Genomic DNA, 23,775 nt, shown 5'->3' with positions numbered 1-23,775 from the left:
AGCAGTAATTAGTCGAACACGGAATGTACTTTATGGTACAGACAAACGTACGTGTGTGTGTGTGTGTGTGTGTGTGTGTGTGTTTGCACATATTCCTGTTAATAAATTTAGAAGAGAACAAGATGGTATGAAGAAGATTAGTGTGAAAACAGAATTCTTCTGACTGGATTGAAAGTTAAATCCACGGACTAATTTAAGCCCATGTACACTTAACAGTTTGAAACAAACCTAAGATGGGTTGAAGATCTTTTAAAATATAGAGACTAATTCACTGCAACGTAAGGTGTTATGAATTTTAATTATACGTTTGGAACAGAATACCGAAGGAGCTACGACTCCCATAGCATCATCCATCTCAATGGGGAACTATTAAGTGTAACAGATCTCTACAGTGTAAAGTGATATGTTATGCCTTGATATTTTAATGTAACGAATGATGCCTGCAATTGTTTTTGGTTAGCTTAGTGGCTGTTTGTGACACACACACACACACACACACACACACACTCTCTCTCTCTCTCTCTCTCTCTCTCTCTCTCTGCACCTATAAATGAGAGGTTAAATTAGGGGAGGGTCATATATTCAATGAGAAATCGTTCAAATATCACTTGCAGAAAACATTCTTGGCAGATTAAAACTGTATGCTGTACTGGAACTTTAGGCCAAAACCTTGCCATCACGGGCAATACTCTTACTTATTCAGTTTTGTAGTCACGACTCTTTCTCCTCTTGTACTACCATCCAAATATCACAGATATTCTTCTGCATACCTCACAGGACTAGCAAGTACTAGAAGAAGTGAGACTTTTGAGAAACAGATTAGCCAAAGCCAAGGTGTAGTTTCCAGAGTTAAGTGTTCACTCAGCAGTTCAGAGGTTCTTTTTGTAAATGGTTTCCCTCGACATCTTTTTTCTTAGGTGTGCTAGGCCAGTAAAGTATGCAGGGAAGTCCTTTTTAACTTTGGATGGTAGGAGAAGTGGTAGTGGCAGAAGTGAAGTTGTGTGGGATATTGTGGAACGTGACTGGAGAACTCACAAAAAGTGAGGTTCGAGTTTGTATCCTGACATGGCACACAGTTTTAATCTGCCAGTAAGATAGAAAAAGGTGCATACACACTACTACACAGGGAAACATTTATTGAGCAAATGAACATACGTGGCAAATAAATATACATCAATCTATACAGGTGTTGACACCTCTGCTTAGAAAAGCTCGTGTAACAGAAGTTTATACAAAGCAATCCGAGCAATAGATTTTTACTTGGGGCAGACTCAATCAGATGACTTCACTGGTAAAGTTGCACACTAAGTGGTGACATATAAGGAGAAAGGTTCAAATTATTCAGGTGTTCAAGTTCCCAACGGGCATCCACCTCCAACCCGTAAACTCAGAAAAGCAACAAAGCGCGACGTTGCGACCACTGGCTGAGGGACCTCCCGGCGGCGTCCTGTACGTAGGCCAGCGACAGAGTGTCCAGTCGCGGCAGTGACGACACCGTTCCGGAGAGTACGTCCACATCGTACCCGCACCTTCTCGAACCAACGTCTCGAGCCGCGTCAGATTGCACGGGCTCGACAGTTCCGACGTGTCGGGCCAGGTAGAGTTCTTGAGGCAGAGGCGGCGCAGTCTGCGACAGTAGCGGAGGAAGCCCAGTTGGACCAGCTCTGTGTTGCAGAGGTTCAGTTCCTCGAGCAGCCGCAGGAACGGGAGCACCTCGGAGAGTTCGTCACCGGTCAGAGCGTTGTTGACGAGGCAGAGCGAGCGGAGTCCGGTGGGCAGGTGCTTCAGACCAGTCAGCACCACGTCCTCGGCCTCAACGCGGAGCTCCCGCAGCTGGCTGCAGAACCGCAAGAAGGACAGGTCCGAGAGCATTCCGCAACGATCCAACTGCAGCTTCTCGAGAGACCTCAGACCTGCCGCGGCCACCTCCATATCCGCTCCCCCCACACGGCAGTCGCACAGCCGCAACATCTGCAGTTTCCCGAGGTGGCGGAGCTCCGCGTACGCAGCCGACGGCAAGTCGTCGCAACTTTCCAGTTCCAGTTCCTCCAGTTTATCCGAGCAGTGCCGTAGGAACGTCAGGTCATTCAGACTGCGGCAGTGGATTCTTAGAACCTCCAGCCGGCCGAGCCCTTCCAGAGAGTCCAAGTAGTTCGCCGACAGGGACTCTACGTCGAGGCTCAGCTCCGTGAGAAACGGGCACAGCTCCAAGGCAGAGATGATGGCACATTCCGCCCTAGTGCCCGGCTTGAAGAGTGTCAGTGTCGGGTTCCCTCTGACAATCTTCAGCGTCCGGAGCGCTGTAAAACAGATAGGCGAACGAGAAGAGAAGACTATATCTGCAATGCTGAGATCAGTTGTCACGTGCGTAGACCCTAGTCTCTGACAGTCCTGCACAGCTCGTATGTCAGACATGTTGGTCACCGACAACAACAACTGTGGGTAGTAAATTTTCACCTCAAACATTTTGGCCACCTTGATTTCGATTTCCTGCAACAGCGGTACGATGGACAATACGGCGCACGTCTCGGCAGATTCTCTCGGACTTCTATTGCTGACGTACCTTTTCCCTTTCCACAGGTGGGTGAACCCTGTCACAATTTTGTACCACTGCTTGCATACAGTAGCACATCGGACCAACTCTGGGATGGGCAGATAGGCAAAGACGCAAAACAGTACATCGTCTGGCGGGTTGCAGGCGAGTGTTGGCGATTCCATTTCTGTGGACAGAAAGTTAACAGTTATTCCACAGAATAAGTATCGCTAAAGATTTCGTGCTTGTCACTTTTATTTAAGGTATGTAAGAGAATGTCAGGCAGAGCAATCTCATGTCAAATTATACAAGCCACATTAACTCAATCGTGAATTTCTGTGGAAAAAATGTACGTCAGACCTCTGTATCACCTGTGTTAATAAATAAAATATTTTCATTTTAAACTCATAAAAACTGTGCAATATATTCTTTGCTTAATGTGTTAGTAGTTACAGCTATCAAAGTGGGTAATATTTTTTCTGTGTAAAGTGTCAGAAATTTTTCAACATTCTACCTATTTCACATTACTGAATTTCCATTGTAGAACATGCATATTGACAACACTGTTTCCATCTTTCTTCCATTTATAACAAACGAATGAGAACTTGCACATGAATTGTTCTGCACAGAGTTTTGTTTTTTTTGTTTGAACTTTTTGTTAGATACGATGTCAGTGAGGAATGAAAGAATGATGTGTGCGGAAGATGAAGAAAGACAAGACGATGGTGTTTAAGAAAGTGAAAACGCTTCCCAATTGTTGGAAATCAGTCAGAGGTGTTGCAGAAATACCTCGGTCCTGAAGTAACTGTGTTACCATCACATCCGTTGTGCAGGAATGGTTATACTCACTACAACAAGAAATTTCACTGAACTTCTTGTTGTAGGCAACCTGAATAATCATCATCACTGGAATGTGATCTGAGGAAGACAATGCAGATGTTTATATTCCTGAGTGTGAAGTAGTTGATGTGTTGAATGTCAGTGTGGTGTCACCGCCAGACACCACACTTGCTAGGTGGTAGCTTTAAATCGGCCGCGGTCCATTAGTACATGTCGGACCCGCGTGTCGCCACTGTCAGGGATCGCAGACCGAGCGCCACCACAAGGCAGGTCTTGAGATACGGGATAGCACTTGCCCCAGTTGTACGGACGACGTAGCTAGCGACTATACTGACGAAGCCTCGCTCCTTTGCCGAGCCGATAGTTAGAATAGCCTTCAGCTAAGTCAATGGCTACGACCTAGCAAGGCGCCATTAGTAACATTGCACGTATCTACGGAGTCTCACTTGTATCATCAAGAACGCTGTATACAAATGATGGATTAAAGTTAAGTATTCCAGAAGCTACGTACTTTTCTTTATAGCATTCATTCATTACGTATCCTGTTTCAGACCTCACGCCATCCTGCTTTAGCTAAACGCGTGCCTTTCGGCTTCCTCTCATTGTGTCTAGGCTGTCTTGTCTAGACACAACAGTCAGCATATCTGATCTAGCCTCTAATAGGTCCCCTTTTAAATGGCCAGGTAAGATAAGAAGCACAAGAACACAACAGTATGTAGAAAGAAAATTGGAAGAAGTTGCACAAAGTTTTACAGAACCAACATCTACAAAATTTACTGAAGTTTATAATGAGGAGGCACTTGATGCAGAACCTAAATATAATGACAAATGCACTCAGTGTGATATGTGGTTTCAAAACCTAAACACTACTATTTTATTACAATGAAATGAACACCCTTAACTGCTTACAGGCGTTGACATACGTCAACTGGGACAGATGAAAATGTGTGCGTGGACCGGGACTCGAACCCGGGATCTCCTGCTTACATGGCAGACGCTATATCCATCTGAGCCACCGAGGACACAGAGGATAGCGCGACTGCAGGGATTTATGTCTGGCACTCTTCCCACGAAACCCACATTCTCAATGTATTGTCCCGCACTACATTCGTAGTGTCCCCGCCCATTATACTCATTACTCGCGGCACGTTGCCAATTCCCGTAAGAGTTCGGGCACTGTTTGTGCATTCAATGTTAACAAATTTCTCTTCTTCAGAAATGCTTTCCTTGCCATTGCCAGTCTATATTTTATATCCTCTCTACTTCGACCATCATCAGTTATTTTGCTCCCCAAATAGCAAAACTTCTTTACTACTTTAAGTGTCAATTCCTAATCTACTTCCCTCAGCATCACCCAACTTAATTCGACTACATTCCATTATCCTCATTTTGCATTTGTTGATGTTCATCTTATATCCTCCTTTCAAGACACTGTCCATTCCGTTCAACTGCTCTTCCAAGTCCTTTGCTGTCACTGACAGAATTATACTGTCATTAGCAAACCTCAAAGTTTTTATTTCTTCTCCGTGGATCTTTAATACCTACTCTGAATTTTTCTTTTGTCTCCTTTACTGCTTGCTCAATATATAGATTGAATAACATCGGGGAGAGGCTACAACCCTGTCTCACTCCCTTCCCAACCACTGCTTCCTGTTCATGCCCCTCGACTCATAACTGTCAACTGGTTTCTGTACAAATTGTAAATAGCCTTTTGGTCTCTGTATTTGACACCTGCCACCTTCAGAATTTGAAAGAGAGTAATCCAGTCAACACTGTCAAAAGCTTTCTCTAAATCTACAAATGCTAGGAACGTAGGTTTGCCTTTCGTAAGGTCAGTATTGTCTCGCGTGTTCCAGTATTTCTACGGAATCCAAACTGATCTTCCCTGAGGTTGGCTTCTACCAGTTTTTCCATTAGTCTGTAAAGAATTCACGTTAGTATTTTGCACCTGTGACTTATTAAACTGATAGTTCGGTAATTTTCACATCTGTCAACACCCGCTTTCTTTGGGATCAGAATTATTATTTTCGTCTTGAAGTCTGAGGGTATTTCGCCTGCCTCATACATCTTGCTCACCAGGTGGTAGAGTTTTGTCAGGACTGGCTCTCTCAAGGCTGTCAGTAGTTCTAATGGAATGTTGACTACTCCCGGAGCCTTGTTTCAACTTGGGTCTTTCAGTGCTCTGTCAAACTCCTCACACAGTATCATATCTCCTATTTCATCTCCATCTACATCCTCTTCCATTTCCATAATATTGACCTCAAGTACATCGCCCCTGTATAGACCCTCTACATGCTCCTTCCACCTTTCTGCTTTCCCTTCTTTGCTTAGAACTGGGTTTCCATCTGAGCTCTTGATATTCATACAAGTGGTTCTCTTCTCTCCAAAGGTCTCTTTAATTTTCCTGTAGGCGGTATCTATCTTACCCCTAGTGAGAGAAGCCTCTACATCCTTACATTTGTCCTCTAGCCATCCCTGCTTAGCCATTTTGCACTTCCTGTCGATCTCATTTTTGAGGCATTTGTATTCCTTTTTGCCTGCTTCATTTACTGCATTTTTATATTTTCTCCTTTCATCAATTAAATTCAGTATTTCTTCTGTTACCCAAGGATTTCTATTAGCCCTCGCCTTTTTACCTACTTGATCGTCTGCTGCCTTCACTACTTCATCTCTCATAGCTACCCATTCTTCTTCTACTGTATTTCTTTCCCCCATTCCTGTCAATTGTTCCCTTATGCTCTCCCTGAAACTCTCTACAACCTCTGGTTCTTTCAGTTTATCCAGGTCCCATCTCCTTAGATTCCCACCTTTTTGCAGTTTCTTCAGTTTCAATCTGCAGTTCATAACCAATAGATTGTGGTCAGAATCCACATCTGCCCCTGGAAATGTCTTACAATTTAAAACCTGGTTCCTAAATCTCTGTCTTACCATTATATAATCTATCTGATACCTTTTAGTATCTCCAGGATTCTTCCATGTATACAACCTTCTTATATGATTCTTGAACCCAGTGTTAGCTATGATTAAGTTATACTCTGTGCAAAATTCTACCAGGCGGCTTCCTTTCATTTCTAACCCCCAATCCATATTCACCTACTATGTTTCCTTCTCTCCCTTTTGCTAATCTCGAATTCCAGTCACCCATGACTTAAATTTTTGTCTCCTTTCACTACCTGTATAATTTCTTTTATCTCATCATACATTTCATCAATTTCTTCAACATCTGCAGAGCTAGTTGGCATATAAACTTTTACTACTGTAGTAGGCGTGGGCTTCGTGTCTATCTTGGCCACAATAATGTGTTCACTATGCTGTTTGTAGTAGCTTCCCCATACTCCTATTTTTTTTATTCATTATTATACTTACTCCTGCATTACCCCTATCTAACTTTAACCTATCCATGTCCCTTCTTAAATTTTCTAACGTACCTGCCCGATTAAGGGATCTGACATTCCATGCTCCGATCCGTAGAACGCCAGTTTTCTTTCTCCTGATAACAATGTCCTCCTGAGTTCTCTGCCCAGAGATCCAAATGGGGGACTATTTTACGTCCGGAATATTTTACCCAAGAGGACGCCATCATCATTTAATCATACAGTAAAGCTGCATGCCCTTGGGAAAAATTACGGCTGTAGTTTCCCCTTGCTTCCAGCCGTTCGCAGTACCAGCACAGCAAGGCCGTTTTGGTTATTGTTACAAGGCTAGATCAGTCAATCATCCAGACTGTTGCCCCTGCAACTACTGTAAAGGCTGCCTCTCTTCAGGAACCACACGTTTGTCTGCCCTCTCAACAGATACCCCTCCATTGTGGTTGCACCTACGGTACGCCCATCTGTATCGCTGAAGCACACAAGCCTCCCCATCCGTGGTTCATGGGGGGGGGATTTTATCTACAGTACCCAAAAGTTTATGCAATAGGACAGAATTGAGTGGAATACGGACATCTACAAGTGAACACAGCAGGAGAGATTAGTCAGTGCAAATCAGACAGAACTGAGACATTTGATGCTTGTGTCACCTTGGAGTCCAGATGTAGGTGTGAAGGTCTCAAAAGTGTGAGTAACAATTTTCCTGAAATTATTAACACGTTCTCTGTAAGTTGGTACACACACACACACACACACACACACACACACACACACACACACACACACACACACACACCGCGCGAAAATAGTAATGATAGTATGGGATGTCGCGATAAGGGAAGCGTCCGATTCCACCCCTCTGCTTTGACCAATGACGCCACCAATATGGCGAAAACGACCATCCACAGCAACTCCCATACCGTTCCTACGACGTTATCATATAAACATGACAACAAACACGAGAATAGATCGAAAAACCACCAAACAAATATTCCTCCAAATATATAATGAAACTAAAGGGACAAGTGGGGGAAATTAGGGGTTTTTGGGTGGGGACAAACTAAATATAAACACACACCACTACACCAAACGACAAACAGCACTAAAATAACAAGACCCCACAACCTTCCCAAATTCCATTACACACAAAATCCACTGGAATCGATCGCTTCCATGATTATGTCAACAGAAACAACTGATACCACACTATAAATCTCAAATTTCACCACCGCCACACTTAATCCTACCAAAGAAAAAAAGCACTAGAAAATGAAAATTGGAATCTAACACTTCCCTTGACCCCGGATGTTATTATTCAAATTTTATCCAGTCGGCTCCTTTGGGAGTTTGCTGCCAACAGCAAATCTTAGACCACAAAAACTTTACGGTTACCTTACAACAATGGAATGGCAATTGACATAGTATTCTGTAGCATGCTTTGGTTTTTGATGGGTTTTCTTCTTCGATAACATTATTTGTAAAAGTAATTATATAAGTAAAGGCTGCATATCTTTTTTACAAAATACTATTTCCCATCGAATGCTTACTCTGAAATTTTCTAGCTCATCTGGGATGTCAACAGTGGATCTTTCAGTCATAACATCATCGACAATGCGATGGGTGTGCTTCTGTTACACAACGTAAGTGCACGGCACGTGACGTCCTTAGCCAATCAGAACACAGAACAGAGCACATTACACGTTCTGTAATCAGCCAATCACATATTCAAGCCGCAAACACACAAACGTTAAGCATGAAACTTGAACAGACACTGGAAAGTAATGTAGAATATATGCAGCACCAAGCAAAGCGATGCTGTAACATAAATTTAGTTTTGAGGAAATTGGAAACATAGGTTTCGCCACAAGGCACGGAATTTTTGTTGCCAGTCATGCCTGCAACATTCTTCAAAAGAATTATTACTTCACAGTTCCGCCGGGCGGGTAAAGTTCACCCGCTTCAGCAAAAAAGTGATTTACAGTAAAACTTCGTTAACACGAATCCGAAGGGACCGAAAAAAATCAAGAGTTCGTGTTAAAAAAATCGTGTTAAGTGAAAAACACAGATTTTAATAAGTATACATGTACAGCAGTACACTAATGTGTAATACACTACTCTTTGAATCACGTTATTGTAGACTTACAACACTATACAGTGATTGTAAAATTACAAGTAGGCCTACTCACAAATTATGTACGTTACTTTCTTGGAAAAAATTCGGTCATGGTTCGCTGACGTTCATGGGAACGATAATATTTCGTAATTTCACAACCAATTGTAACGATAGCGTCCGTAAACCCAGAACTGACGTCGGATGTTGAAGCGAACCGTTCTAAACAGTCCAAGGCTGTAAACATCTCTTGATGGGTAGGTGGATTGGTATCTGTTTCCTCTTCCTCTTCACTTTCTTCTGATGGCCCTTCTTGCACCTCGTTCACAGCTTTTGGCACATCCGATTCCACAGAAGCACATACGGCAACACCGTCGTCTACACTAATGAATTCTTCGAAACTAATCACAGGGTTCGCAACGTCCTGCAGAACTGTCCATTCATCAGTGAAGTGGCATCTTCTAACTCGTGGGCATCTTCAGTGTTGCTATGTCTCCAAGCCTTGTTAAAGCACTGCCCTGTATGATGTGGTGATACTGAGTTCCAGGCTGCTGCGATGGCTTTTATTGCGTCAAGCAGATTCCAATTTGGGGTTGCACTATTGTTTTCAGCAACACTAATTGCAGCTCTTACAAGTCGCTTGCGATAAGATCTCTTTATGAGAGATATTATGCCTTGGTCCAAAGGCTGAAGGCGGCTTGTGGCGTTGGGTGGAAAAAACTGAACCTTTATGTTGGATAGGTTCAGATCATTAACGTTATGGGCAGTACATCTGTCCAATGTACGAAGAACATGTCTATTTTGAGCAACCATTCGACTGCTGAAACGAAGTAGCCACTTGCGAAATGATGTGCCATCGATCCAAGCTTTCTTGTGGTGACAGTAGATGCAAGGTAAAGTGTCCATATTTATGTTTTTTAAAACAACGTGGTTTCTCGGATTTACCGATGACCTCACTGCCGTCAGCATTACAACACAGTACAACAGTCACGTTTTTTGCTTCGTGCTCCACCGTGACACTTCTCACCTTTTATCCCCAGGGTGTAATTTGGAAAAAGATTGTAGAAAAATCCATTTTCATCCATGTTAAACACATCACAGGAGGCATACTTTTCCCTCACTCGGTTGAATTCATGCAACCAGCTGTACGCACTTTCTTCATCAACTTTATTTGCTTCACCACAAATTTGTACAGATGAAATTGAATGTCTCTCTTGGAACCGATACAACCAACCAGCAGAACAACGCAAGTGTTCGATGCCCATATCTTCGGCAATAACATTTGCTTTTGACTGAATCACAGAGCCAGTTAAAGGTATGTTACATGCACGCATAAGATTGAACCATTCTAGCAGTAACGTATCGATGTCTTCATACTTTGTGGTACGAAGTCGTTTAGATTTGTTTCTCGATACTTAATAATCGTAGATAAAGTAGACTTAGGTATTCCAAACTGCTCTGCAATTGCTGTTTTCTTGGTACCACGGTCCACTTCATCTAGAATCTTAAGCTTTAACTGTACATTTAGAGCTGTCCGTTTCCTCTTTGCCATTTTCGCGTGCTACAGTTGTTGTTGCTGTTGTGGTCTTCAGTCCTGAGACTGGTTTGATGCAGCTCTCCATGCTACTCTATCCTGTGCAAGCTTCTTCATCTCCCAGTACATACTGCAACCTACATCCTTCTGAATCTGCTTAGTGTATTCATCTCTTGGTCTCCCCCTACGATTTTTACCCTCCACACTGCCCTCCGATACTAAATTGGTGATCCCTTGATGCCTCAGAACATGTCCTACCAACCGATCCCTCCTACTGGTCAAGTTGTGCCACAAGCTTCTCTTCTCCCCAATCCTATTCAATACTTCCTCATTAGTTATGTGATCTACCCATCTAATCTTCAGCAATTTTCTGTAGCACCACATTTCGAAAGCTTCTATTCTCTTCTTGTCCAAACTATTTACCGTCCATGTTTCACTTCCATACATGGCTACACTCCATACAAATACTTTCAGAAATGACTCCCTGACACTTAAATCTATACTCGAAGTTAACAAATTTCTCTTCTTCAGAAACGCTTTCCTTGCCATTGCCAGTCTACATTTTATATCCTCTCTACTTCGACCATCATCAGTTATTTTGCTCCCCAAACAGCAAAACTCCTTTACTATTTTAAGTGTCTCATTTCCTAATCTAATACCGTCAACATCACCCGACTTAATTCGACTGCATTCCATTATCCTCGTTTTGCTTTTGTTGATGTTCATCTTATATCCTCCCTTCAAGACACTGTCCATTCCGTTCAACTGCTCTTCCAAGTCCTTTGCTGTCTCTGACAGAATTACAATGTCATCGGCGAACCTCAAAGTTTTTATTTCTTCTCCATGGATTTTAATACCTACTCCGAATTTTTCTTTTGTTTCCTTTACTGCTTGCTCAATATACAGATTGAACAACATCGGGGAGAGGCTACAACCCTGTCTTACTCCCTTCCCAACCACTGCTTCCCTTTCATGTCCCTCGACTCTTATAACTGCCATCTGGTTTCTGTACAAATTGTAAATAGCCTTTCGCTCCCTGTATTTTACCCCTGCCACCTTTAGAATTTGAAAGAGAGTATTCCAACCAACATTGTCAAAAGCTTTCTCTAAGTCTACAAATGCTAGAAACGTACGTGCTACAGTACCGGTTGTTAACTGTAGTTTTTATTCAGTATTCTAACTCGATACGGCTACAACTAACAGAGCACCTGTCAAATCTGGCACTGAGTACGTTCCTAAATGCTGCTGCACACATTATTGCATGCCTTACAATGTCCAGCATGCGCCGATTTGTTGAGGTGATAATCGCGACTACCTACCTACAATACCCGAAATTCGTGTTAACCAATAAAACATATCATTAGAATTAATGTATTCCTGGTGGGACCAATATTTTTTTCGCGTTAACCGCGAGTTCGTCTTATGCGAGTTCCCGCTAACGAGGATATGTGTAATTTTTTTCTGGCGATCTGCTCTAGGGAACATGTACTCCGCTAGTTAACCGCAAAATGTTTATTAATCTTTCTGCCATATCGTGGGATTGCATCTCTGACGTCCCGCCGTATTTTTTTTGACCTCACTGAATTCCGTCGAACATTCAATTTCCTACAATTTCACGTCTATTGTTTTGTTTCCTTTTCCCAAATTTCGCCTCGTCCATTTTAACGACAACTCCTGGTCTTCCAACTGTTAAGTGTTTACCGTCAACTCGACACCCGCTTCGTGACAGAAGAAATCCCAGTCCGTCGCCGTACGCATACATGCCGAAATTTGGGGTCTAGTGAAGCAGGGGATACAACCTGTCGGCTTTGACCAATGACGTCATACATTAGTCATAGATAGTAATGTCTGTACCGGATAAGCGCTATCATTGTACATTAAAATAATTATTGGTAATGGCATTGAGGTAATTTGGAGTATTAGTTTGTTATTGTAGAACAATAATTAGTGTCTTATTTTCGTTTATAGAAATGAATTTGTCTGTTTGTGGGTATGTAATTTTCGTTACTGTCCGTCTAGGCGAGCTTCGGTTATACCTCGATATTTCCGTGTGGTAAGCTCACTTTTCCATTTGCTTCTTTCACAGTATTTCACAATTTTGACATATTTCACTGTTTTATTCCACCAATATGTGTATTTTCGCGCTGTGAAGCACGTAATAGAAATTTCTCAGCTGTCGATCTTATTTCGTTTCCCAGCACTAGTATCAGTACAACATTTTCGAATGTGTACTTGCTATATTACAGGCGAAACCCCCGACACAACTAAAATTTGTATCCCGTCCTTCACTTCGCCTTTACACTGACACTATATGTGTCAATTGGCGAGGAAGATACAAATGTTGCGTATAGCTATATAGCTCAAGTAAAGAATGGGAGACTATTAGCGTCCAAGGCAACAGGAAAACTGTACCCCATAGTGAAGTACGGGATGCAAATTGTACATGTGTCGTCTTCTTGTCTCCGTGTAGTTCAATTGAGGTACAGGTTGCAAATGTAACGTACGTCTATTTCCCCCTTTTCGTTACCAGCGTACATATATCGATGTCAACGGAAGTCTGGTATACATATATTACATACGTAGGTCCTTCTGTCATCAGTAGTACTGATATGTACGTAAGAAAAGACTGTTACTAATAGCGGAGACGAAATAAACAACACATCTACAATTTGTATCCCGTGTTCCACTTAGAGTTTACTGACGCGCAGGATACATCGTTCAAGTGAAGAACAGGACAGTAATGCTAGTGAAAACGAAGAAATCGACTAACGACAAACTCGTATTCCGCGCTGTAGTTAAGCAACACACTTCGAATGAGCTTTTTATTTGTATCGGGTGTTTCATTTACGGTTTAGTGAAGCAGGGGTACATAGTTCAAGTGAACAACAGGACAACAATGCTAGTTGAAACTAAGAAATCGACGTGCGCTGAACTTTTATCCCGTACTGCACTTAAGCAATACAGTTCGAAAGAGTTTCGTGTACAACTGACATACATGTAACGTGATGTATTCTTTGCTGGTAATATATTTCATTCATTTCTTTCCATTGTATTTTGCGGAGAAATACTAAGATACAAACACGCGATATCGTTAACGTGAAAATACTACTGGCCCTTATATACGTGAAGTACAGTTTTTCTCTCTTGCATTCCTTTGTTTCTGAACATTCTTCTCAGCTCTTTCATCTTTGTAATACATGACCTCTGGCGAATTCTGACGTCATTGGTCAAAGCTGACAGGTTGTATCCCCTGCAAAACTAGACCCGAAATTTGTGACAAGTTTCACCGTCTTCGGATAACACATGGAGCATGCGACTACCCTTCGGCGCCCACCGTCGGCGCCAGCAACGAAACGATATCTTCATTGGATAAGAAATTCGAAAGGACCTTGCATTTAGGGCGTGGAAGCACATTATGAGAGACCATCCACGATCGTAAACATCTCTGGAGAGAGCATTGCGTTCTGCGCATGTCGTCAACAGTAAACCAGGATTGTCACGTGTTTTCGGGACTTCGCTGAGCGTGTGTGCTTACTGCAGAGTTTGAAGTTTATAATATCAAGAGTTTTGTTGTGTTTTCAACGTCTGTTGGTAGTTTAATAGCGATGGTGACTTACTGTTGTTACGGATGCAAAGAAAAATATGTGAAAGGAGAGATAGTAACTTTTCATGGGTCCTATGTTTAAAAATTTCGAGACGCATTATAATTAAGGCTTGATTCTGTAGACCTATTTTTCTACGATTTTATGACTATATAATAGATATTACGGCTCGTACAAAAGCTTACAAACAATCGCTTCCTCTCGTAAATTTGCTAGTGGAGCAGAAAAGGGAATGGTTAGTTGTTTGAGCAAATACTATCCTCCATGCATTTATAAGTGACTTGTCGATTATGTATATAGATTGGAAAGACGGGAGACAGATAAATTCAATAGAGTGGGAGTCTGTAATTGTCTTCGTATAATGTGTGTGTCCAAACCTTTTTGTTTACTATAAAGTTACAGTAGGAGACCATGTTAAGTGTGTCTGGGACATGGAGAATGATTATGTGGAATTTATATTTTATATTCCCGAAGGATGAACAACGAGTAAAGATGTGGCTCCAGAAAATAAGTAGGAGTAATTTCGTCCCCACAAAATATTCCAAAGTATGTTCAAAACACTTTGAAGAGGAATGTTTAGACAGAGAAAAGTTTGGATGTGTGTAGCTGACACGGCCGGGTTCCCGGGTTCGATTCCCGGAGGGGTCGGGGATTTTCTCTGCCTCGTGATGACTGGGTGTTGTGTGCTGTCCTTAGGTTAGTTAGGTTTAAGTAGTACTAAGTTCTAGGGGACTGATGACCATAGATGTTAAGTCCCATAGTGCTCAGAGCCATTTGAACCATTTTTTTTTGTGTGTGTGGCTGAAGGTAGATGCTATATCAACTATTTTTAATTTTCCACAGCAGACAGCACCTACTACCAATTTCTGCATTCAGCTTAAATACATTTTCTGCACAAATCAGATAAAAAACACAATAGTGTAGCTAATCAAAGTACACATTCATCTTCTTTGGTGTATTATGCCTTCAATTTATTTTCTTCACCATTTGATTAAGAAGCGTAAAATATTAGTAAACATGTCCCCAAACTCTTTCATTTGTGTCACTTTCCACTTCCCTTAATGGTGTTATATGGGTTGACTGTTACATGACCAAATGTATTTGCTTTAAAGTACATTTTTTTATCCCCTTCTTACTCAGTCTACTATTTATTTAATAAACTGGGAGCAAGTACGTAAAATGCGATAAACAAACACTTCGAAGTGTCACCAGTAAGAAAAATTGTGCTTTATGTCGCAAAAAAACGAGAAAATAAATACGCAGAAATAGCAGAAAAAGAACGAATTAGCAAGGATATAATCGCTAATGTGTGGCAAATTCGGTGTTTTTCGGACACTTGCAAAAGTACTAACGTACTGTCAAGTCGTTTTGCAAGATTATCACAGCAAAAATGTACGCCAGGCTCTATAATACTATAACGTGCCGTATCATACCGAAAACTACCAAAAATCGAGTGCATCTGAACTGTGACACCTATCGCAAAGAAGCAGAATGCAGTATCACTTGCCCTTAAAAGTTATGTAGCTGGTTTATTCCCGGTATCAAATGGATACTGTTAAAATGTCTGCGTAACATATATAAATAATCCACGACACGTACGAAAAGAATCCGTTTGTACTAGGGATGTAGTGACATTCGAAATATACAGGGCGCTATACGGACAAACACACGACGTCCCGAGATCACGTGACCAGGCCGGCAATGTATGCTGACAACACAAAATCTGTTCTGCGCATGTGAATGCTCACTCCAGAGATATTTACTCTATGACCACGATCATGGTTTACCTTTACCTATTCTATAAAATGCTGCCTCGCCGACAAGGCAGCCTTCACACACCATCTTGCCTGAACTACGACAAGGCAACTGATAGAGGGCTTCGAATGAGACCAAATTTCGTAATAGGTTTGTTGGTTGGTTGTTTCGGGGAAGGAGACCAGACAGCGAGGTCATCGGTCTCATCGGATTAGGGAAGGAAGTCGGCCGTGCCCTTTCAAAGGAACCATCCCGGCATTTGCCTGGAGCGAGTTAGGGAAATCACGGAAAACCTAAATCAGGATGGCCGGACGCGGGATTGAACCGTCGTCCTCCCGAATGCGTGTCCAGTGTCTAACCACTGCGCCGCCTCGCTCGGGCGTAATAGGTCACAGTACTCCAGACACAGCTCGCAGGATAATGTGATGTTTCACTGGCCTTGAGCGACCGCCAGTGTTGTACTGCGAAGGTATCACATCATCTCTGGTCAAAAATTGACACGTCCGTGAAACATTTATAATTTAAGTTTTAGTGACGAGTTCCTGAAGTTATGCTCTTACTTTCCTGCCTACTCACGCTATGGAAATCTCGATACATTCGCGGAAATAGTCGATTATTCATGACATAAGTTATACATTTCACTGCTATGTCGCAAGCTAACTCTTTCACCACATTCGCGTTTTTTTGCTTTGACATTAGGTGGTTTCTCCCACTAACAAATCAACAGTTCTTTGAGCGTAAACTCGACATCTGGCTAAGCTACAGACCAGTGCAACCCACAATCAGATTTTTTCTGCCAATTAAAGCTGTGCACTTATGTCCCAGCCTAACCACACCAACGGAAATCGGAAAATATTCGGAAAATACAGTGGAGAACATTTGAACCACAATTGTAAAGATCACGACCTATTCTTAAAACTGCCAAATATTTGCAACATCAGATAATGTAGAAGTCTCCACTTCTCTCTGAAGCAGTTTAACCTTAGATAACTAAACTCCACTCCAGTCCTCCCCCCCCCCCCCCCCCCCCAAAAAAAAAATCACGATTGCACTTTGTCCCAATTCGACATTCCCGTCAATAACTTGGGCAGTACAGTGGTCAGTATATAGTGCGAAACGGCATTTTACTCTTATTTTGTATGTGACATACCACTGACGACCTTATTATTGTAATCAACTAAAGTGCGTGTCATTTACGACGGCGGCCAAGTTTAGGTTCGTTCTGTGTATCTGACGTCACAAAACACAATCAGCCAATGAACAGAGAACGACATTGCCAGAGCTTGACTGCAGTGCAGACCACGGACGAGTGGCTTCAGTTTTAGAAACGTTCAGTCATAAATAAAGTAATTGAACAAAAGCAATGTCTTGATAGCAGACTTTCTTTTATAGAAAGTTTGGAAAAAGCATTCTTTGTACCAATTGCTTCATATTCTATTAATTAATTAACCCAAACAAGCAATAAGCCTCCTAATTTAGGCGATAGCAAGGAAAGGTGTTTGTATTATTCTCATGAACCGCTTTTTCGCAATAAAGAACAGCGGTAATTGTTTATTTCCTATTTTACTTCGATGAGACGTGAATAATTCATCGTCATACCAACAGGGTTTGTCAGCATTTTGCATGATGTTTTAAAGTCCTTCAGGAATGTCAATGAACGACGAGCTGCGTTAGCGTGATGGTTAAGGTGTTTGACTGCTAAGCAAAAGGTTCTGAGTTGAAACTTTGTTCGGTGCATAATATTTTCTTTATTTAGAAACAATATCGAAGTGTCTTACATCATGAATTTTATTAGTTTGAATTTAATTTTTTGAAATTTCTAGTCCTTTGTCTCTTCATTATAATCATAATAAGTTTTCGGTTTTTCTAATTTTGTCCTCCAATATTTCTTTTCACAGCAACAAAAACCAATGAAAAGGCCACATACAATATTCATGTTATCTGTTTTGTTTGTATATCTTCTCTTCCACAGTCGCTGTTTGACTATTCATATTGAAATATATTCTTTGCGACACTATTAAAAGTATTATTTAGAGCAGAATTTCGGCTCGTACGTTGCTGAGCTACTTGTTGTCTGACGCAATTCTTTGCTTCGCTGCTTTGGCAACATCATCATATTCAATGTTTTCGTCAACTGATCTATGTTTTGGCAAGTATTTGCTGTCTCTTGTGACAAACACAAATTTTTTGCACATTGCGCCTCACTGTCAATATATTTTAGTTTCTATGTTTTATTACGTCCACAATTCAGTTTTGTGTACTTCGCTAATTTTATTTTAATCAGAACTTTTTAGAAAAAAGCGAAAAGACTCTGGTCTAAATAAAACTTTTATTACAGTCGCGAAAGACGGAATATTTCTCAATATTACATACGACACATATCTGGTACTTAAATTATATGAGATATTGTTATACAGTAAATTTTATATGAAATTTAGGTATATTGTCCATATTTCATTCTCAGCATTATGGCAACAAAAATCGACCATACGGAAAGTATGCGCTATGGACTTCTACCCCTGCAAAATCTTCAAAATTTCGTGCAATGGTTTACTACATTTAATGCTGCACAATAACTGCGTTAAACATCGAAACAAAATTAAGTCATTTATAGGGGGAAGGTACCGGTCAAGAAGATGTGTAAAAATCAAATTTTTGGGCAAAATAGTTTTTGTGAAATCGAATGATAAGTGTGTCAAAGCAGTCAGAACACCATGTGTCAGCACAGGCGAGCAGTGCAGTGATGACAAAATCGCGCACAGCGCGGAATAGTTTTTGTGAAATCGAATGATAAGTGTGTCAAAGCAGTCAGAACACCATGTGTCAGCACAGGCGAGCAGTGCAGTGATGACAAAATCGCGCACAGCGCGGAATACGTCTCTGTAGCAGCGAAAGGGTTAATGCGGGCGTGGTGGCTTTACTTCATAAACTGCGCGCTCCCCCCTAAACGTAAGTTTGCGAACTATACTATACTGTACTATGGCGTTGTTTCTCTTGGCGCATGCGTCGTTTGCAACTGGCAACGCAGCGATCTCCCGCGTCTGGGCGGGCAGCGCGAGCCGCCAAGATAAAAGAATTCAACTATAGTGTATAACCTATGGCTTCCTTCGAATAAACTACTAAGTTAAAATTTACGATATAGATTAGTAACGATTTCACAGTCTCTCTCTCTTTAACAGTCTAGGATTAAGTTCTGTTGTTACGTCCGAGCCGTACCACACCCACGGAAATCGAGATAAGGAAACCATGACATATTCGGAATAAAAGAGCCATATATTTCTTGCACATAAGAACAGCAATATCACGGCTTCATTCGCATTCACTTAATATTTCGTCTTACATTCCTGTCTAACCACATCTACGGAAAAAAACACCCACTCTTTCTGACGAGCAAAATTACTTATGCAGCCACAACTCTATTTCTATACTGCGTGTATATTAATGTGTGTGTACGAGCGCGACGAAACAGTCACTTTGCCATTGGTTGAACAGATCACGTCTGCTGTGTCGCTGTAATTGGCTAACTAGATCACGTGGCCTTTGCTCAGATTAAGTTCGTTCGCGATACAGTTGCAACCACGCGAATGCGTTCGACGCACGCATTCTCCCAGTTCCTGTGGTTTGTGACTGGTTGATAGCTGGTTAAATTCGAAACACATACGTTAAATGATTATTTGTCGATGAGTATTTTAATACCATAAAAAATAAATCTGAAGTGTGTGCCCACTATGTACTTTTACCACTAGATCTATATAAACATCCAGCATCTGGGCCCAGTCATTGGAAAAATGACTGATGTGGGGTATATCGAGGAATGTTCGATTCGCGTCGTCTGCTTTGACCAATGACATACGAAACATGCGACAACCGCCGAATACAATACGGCGACTGTAACCGCAAAAAAGTTTCTATCTGTTCGAGTTGCGGCCGATGGATGGTTGCAACTGGTTTCGAATGATCAGAGGGAATCGTTCTGACTGGCTCCTAAGACTTCCGTAAGACTGATCCAAAGATATTAACGCGCGCTTGCCCAAAACTTTGTGTTTATTCTAGTTGGAAAAAAGTACTAGGTTAGTCTTTTCAAGGACCTCAACATTTCAACCTTCTGAAACTTTAATACATGTTGGTATAATTTTATTTTCTTGAGGGATTTTTCTGTGCAAATCTGTTACGTATATGAAGCCTGGGTTTTCAAAAGCAAAAGGATCTCACTACCTTCTTTCAACATTACTTTCAAAATGAATATTTTTTTCTCTTCAATACAAGCACCCGATCACAAGAGCCGATAGTTGGGGGGGTCACATACTACAGTCATTGCTATAAATGACATGCGATCATTCATCTGGCTCATTTTAGTGGGGAGGTTGCATAGGTAGAAATAAGCACACATTTATTAGTGAAATTAAGCTGGCTATCAGTTTCTTAAAAGTGGACACATTGCGGCCACTCCCAAATAACTAAATGAACGATAATTTATCTTCAAAACAATGTCTAGTATTTGTAACGTCTGGGCGTTTTCTAGATTTGTTTATTCACATTGGTACCAATTATCTGCAATGTAAAGTCAATCAGCAACAAAATTTGTGTTACCAAAATCAATGAGGCAAGCCTATCAATTTTTTTCATGCGTAAAAAAAACAGGAAGTTGATGAGGAAAGTGGTATCAGGAATAATTAAGAACATCTTCAATTAACATTTTGTATCACTGGTTCTCAAAGAAGTGCCGACCACACGTGGGAGGTAGAAACGTCAGACTCAGTTTCATAACAAAGCTTGCTACTGCCACTCTATAAATACGTAATCATGAAACACTGCAACCCCCTTTTTTTTCGCACGACGCATTTCGACTATAGCCGTCTTTTTGTGATCAGAAGATACTGTGCCTATTACATTATACAGAAAGACCCACGTAAACCATCACTCATACTGTTTGTGAAATTTCAGTGCGTGTGTGTGATGTAGGCGGCGCAGTACTGTATCTTTACCTCAAAAAGACGACAGTACAGTGTTAGGTCAGCAGAACACACAAACAGCACACAAAAGACTTACGTAAATATTTTCACTTGACTTTGAGAATAAATTCTCAAAACTCTTAGTGCTAAGCACGAAGAAAATACGTACCTGATGTATTATTTCATTACTTAAATCAGGGTAATTAAATGAGAAGCATCTGAGCAACGCGAAGACGGCAGAAACGTCAACTAGCGCTACAGGTCAGAAAACGAAACACGCGACTTTTTGCGTGCGAGTAAACGCCAAGGGGTCTGACAGTCTGAACTATCACAAAGCTGCGCAATCGCACTAAAGACAGTTTGAAGACGGTAGCACTTTGTTCTCATAGCATTACTCGAACGAACCTATTGTTTAACAAAAGCACAGCGCACTCCCGATTTCAGAGTTTCCGAAGCTACCAGGCCGTATTTGGTGGATTTCGTATTGATATTTGCGTATAACGCAAATTTTTTCAGTTCCAATGCTGCATCCCACAATAGACCTAACGAAGAGAGGTCCTTTTCTCCTGGATTTGTTGTGCTACAGTGCCAGGAAGTCCGATATCGATATATAAAAAATTTACATTTGTCCCCCCTCCACAGAAATAGGCTGGTCTATAGCATATCCAGAGATCCCTGTTAGACTAGAGGCAGATAATTTGGACGAGTTGGCGAAGGTAGCGACATAGAAAGTCGAAGCTTATCGTTGCAAGCAGGCCTGTAGTAGCCTAATTTTTAGGTTCGCGCCATGTGTAAACACACTTTGTAACAATTACCGCAGTTCTGATCCTAAAGAAAAATGCTGGTTAAATTTGAAACACATTCCGTTAAATGATTAGTCGTCGATGAGCATTTTGATACCACAAAAATAAATCAAGTGTGTGCCCACTATGTACATTTACTACTAGATGTATATAAACATTCAGCATTTGGGCACAGTCATTGGAAAAATGACTCTTATTGGGGAGGGGATATATAGAAATGTTCCATTCGCGTCGTCTGCTTTGACAAATGACATGCGACAACCGAGGAACATAATATGGCGACTGTAACGTTATGTTATTGATTTTTTGAAACTGGCTACGCTACAAAGCAGTCTGTCACCACAAGTGTTTTTTCTTTAGCACCATATTAGTTGTCTTCGCCAACTAACGAACTGTCTTCTTCCAACCTAATCTACACCTCGCGCAAAGCTACAGATTAGTCTTGTCATCAAACCAGATTTATTTAGTTTCACATTCATTGGCTTCGTCATCTCACAACCAAACTGTCACCTTCCAACCTAACCCAATCCTTCGGATAAGCTACCTCAAAAGTGTTTTTTTTTTCTTTCAAACTTCGTTGGCTTCGCCAACTAACAACAAAAATGTTAATGTGTGCACCGACGGGTGACAGCAGCCATTAACATTACGTCACTGGCCGAAGACTCGTATTGATTAGATCCTGCACGCGCACTGTAGTACAAGGACACATTACACACAATAACGAATCATCGTGCATGGAAGAAGTGGAACACGTAAAGTTTAATTTAACCACACAAAGTCTACATTTAACAATTTGTTTTTTCATACACAAAGCTAACTTGACATACACTTACTTTGTAGACAAAGTTTGGCGAAAGAAAGGCTTCCCTATAACAGCGAACTTTCCCTTCGTGATTACAAAGAATGACAAACAATATACATCAAGAAATACATCGACTATTCAGATCAGAACCGTACGAATTACACAAATAGAACACGGCCTCACAGCCGACGCGACCCGCCCTCCTAGCTCCTACTATAAGGCTATTGATTTTCGGATGTCAGTGTTGCCAAACGCTTCAGAGAAAATTCCGCTAGAATGCGTTCTATTTTGCAGTACAATACGCTAGATTATACCGATATTTTTTTATAATTACAAGTGCTAAAATGTACGCAATCAGAGAGGCAATGAATGTATGCTGCACAATGAAATGTTACTTGTTTGTGTGAACGTGTTGCACAAGTTCACTCGTAATCTTCGATGTAAAGAAGGCAGTAACAAAAATTACACTTTGCCGTACCACCTGCACAGGCACTGTCTCAGATCCTTGTTTCTAAATGCAACTAAAGAAATGAGAAAATCATGTCCAAGGAATTGCACACTACCAATCGAAACGAGAATTTGTTTTGTTGGCTCAGTTCTATGTCATATTTTTATACGTTACTGGCAACTGTCGGCAAATAGAAGCATCGATACATCAGGGCTTTAGCATTTTTTAAAAAAGCATCGGTACGCTACGACGAGTATTTAATCTCAACGTTATACAGTAACTATATTACAAATTTGTTCGAGTTAAAACACTATAGGTATTTGTTACGTGGCAGACTCGTCTGCGAATCTTATAATTTACGTTAATGCCTGAATCCTGCCTACTGCATAGACTCGAGCTTTTCTCGTAGACTACCAGTTTGCTCTATATTTTTATCAGCCAGATTCCCCTTACTGCATCTGTACCTTAAGAAAATTTCTTCCCTTCGAGCGTGCAAAGTGTAGAACAACGCACAGTGCTGTAGCATTATTCAAACGAAAATTACGAATATACACAGTAATAAAGTAGTAGAGCTTTTTGGAAAATAAACATTCTGTGCCTGCCCGAACACTACATAACCACAGAGTTAGAAAACATATATATGAAAGATTACACCCTTCAAACTGGACTCGCATTCGGGAGGACGACGGTTCAATCCCGTCTCCAGCCATCCTGATTTAGGTTTTCCGTGATATCCCTAAATCGTTGCAGGCAAATGCTGGGATGGTTCCTTTCAAAGGGCACGGCCGATTTCCTTCTCCATCCTTCCCAAACCCGAGCTAGCGCTTCGTCTCTAATGACCTCGTTGTCGACGGGACGTTAAACAACACTAACCTAACCTAACACCCTTCAAGCTTTCTAATACAGAGCTAATGTCGGAAAAGGAGAAGTTTTTGCATATTTTAAAAGAACAAAATTTCAAAAACATCAAGTCTGATAGATTTTCTAGTGATTAGTACACACAAATATCTGGTTATGTATAATATAAA

General features: G+C 41.2%; 1 protein-coding gene across 1 annotated transcript; it reads right to left on the bottom strand.

Annotated features, from left to right (window-relative positions):
• Window positions 1-1,119: 1,119 nt before the first annotated feature.
• Window positions 1,120-22,505, bottom strand: LOC124720521 (S-phase kinase-associated protein 2-like). Its single transcript, XM_047245880.1, has 2 exons — window positions 22,331-22,505; window positions 1,120-2,720 (listed from the first exon to the last, which is right to left on the bottom strand). Exon 2 carries the CDS (start codon window positions 2,716-2,718, stop codon window positions 1,342-1,344), a length of 1,377 nt encoding a protein of 458 aa, XP_047101836.1. The 5' UTR covers window positions 2,719-2,720; window positions 22,331-22,505; the 3' UTR covers window positions 1,120-1,341.
• Window positions 22,506-23,775: the final 1,270 nt, after the last annotated feature.

Source organism: Schistocerca piceifrons, chromosome 11 (genome assembly GCF_021461385.2).
Source record: "Schistocerca piceifrons isolate TAMUIC-IGC-003096 chromosome 11, iqSchPice1.1, whole genome shotgun sequence".
NCBI classification, from domain to species: domain Eukaryota; kingdom Metazoa; phylum Arthropoda; class Insecta; order Orthoptera; family Acrididae; genus Schistocerca; species Schistocerca piceifrons.
The sequence above is the reverse complement of the archived record's forward strand: the minus strand, read 5'-3'. Positions and strand labels throughout refer to the sequence as shown.

Coding starts and splice junctions, on each gene's coding strand:
- LOC124720521 (XM_047245880.1), bottom strand. CDS start 2,718: ATGGAATCGCCAACACTCGCCTGCAACCCGCCAGACGATGTACTGTTT.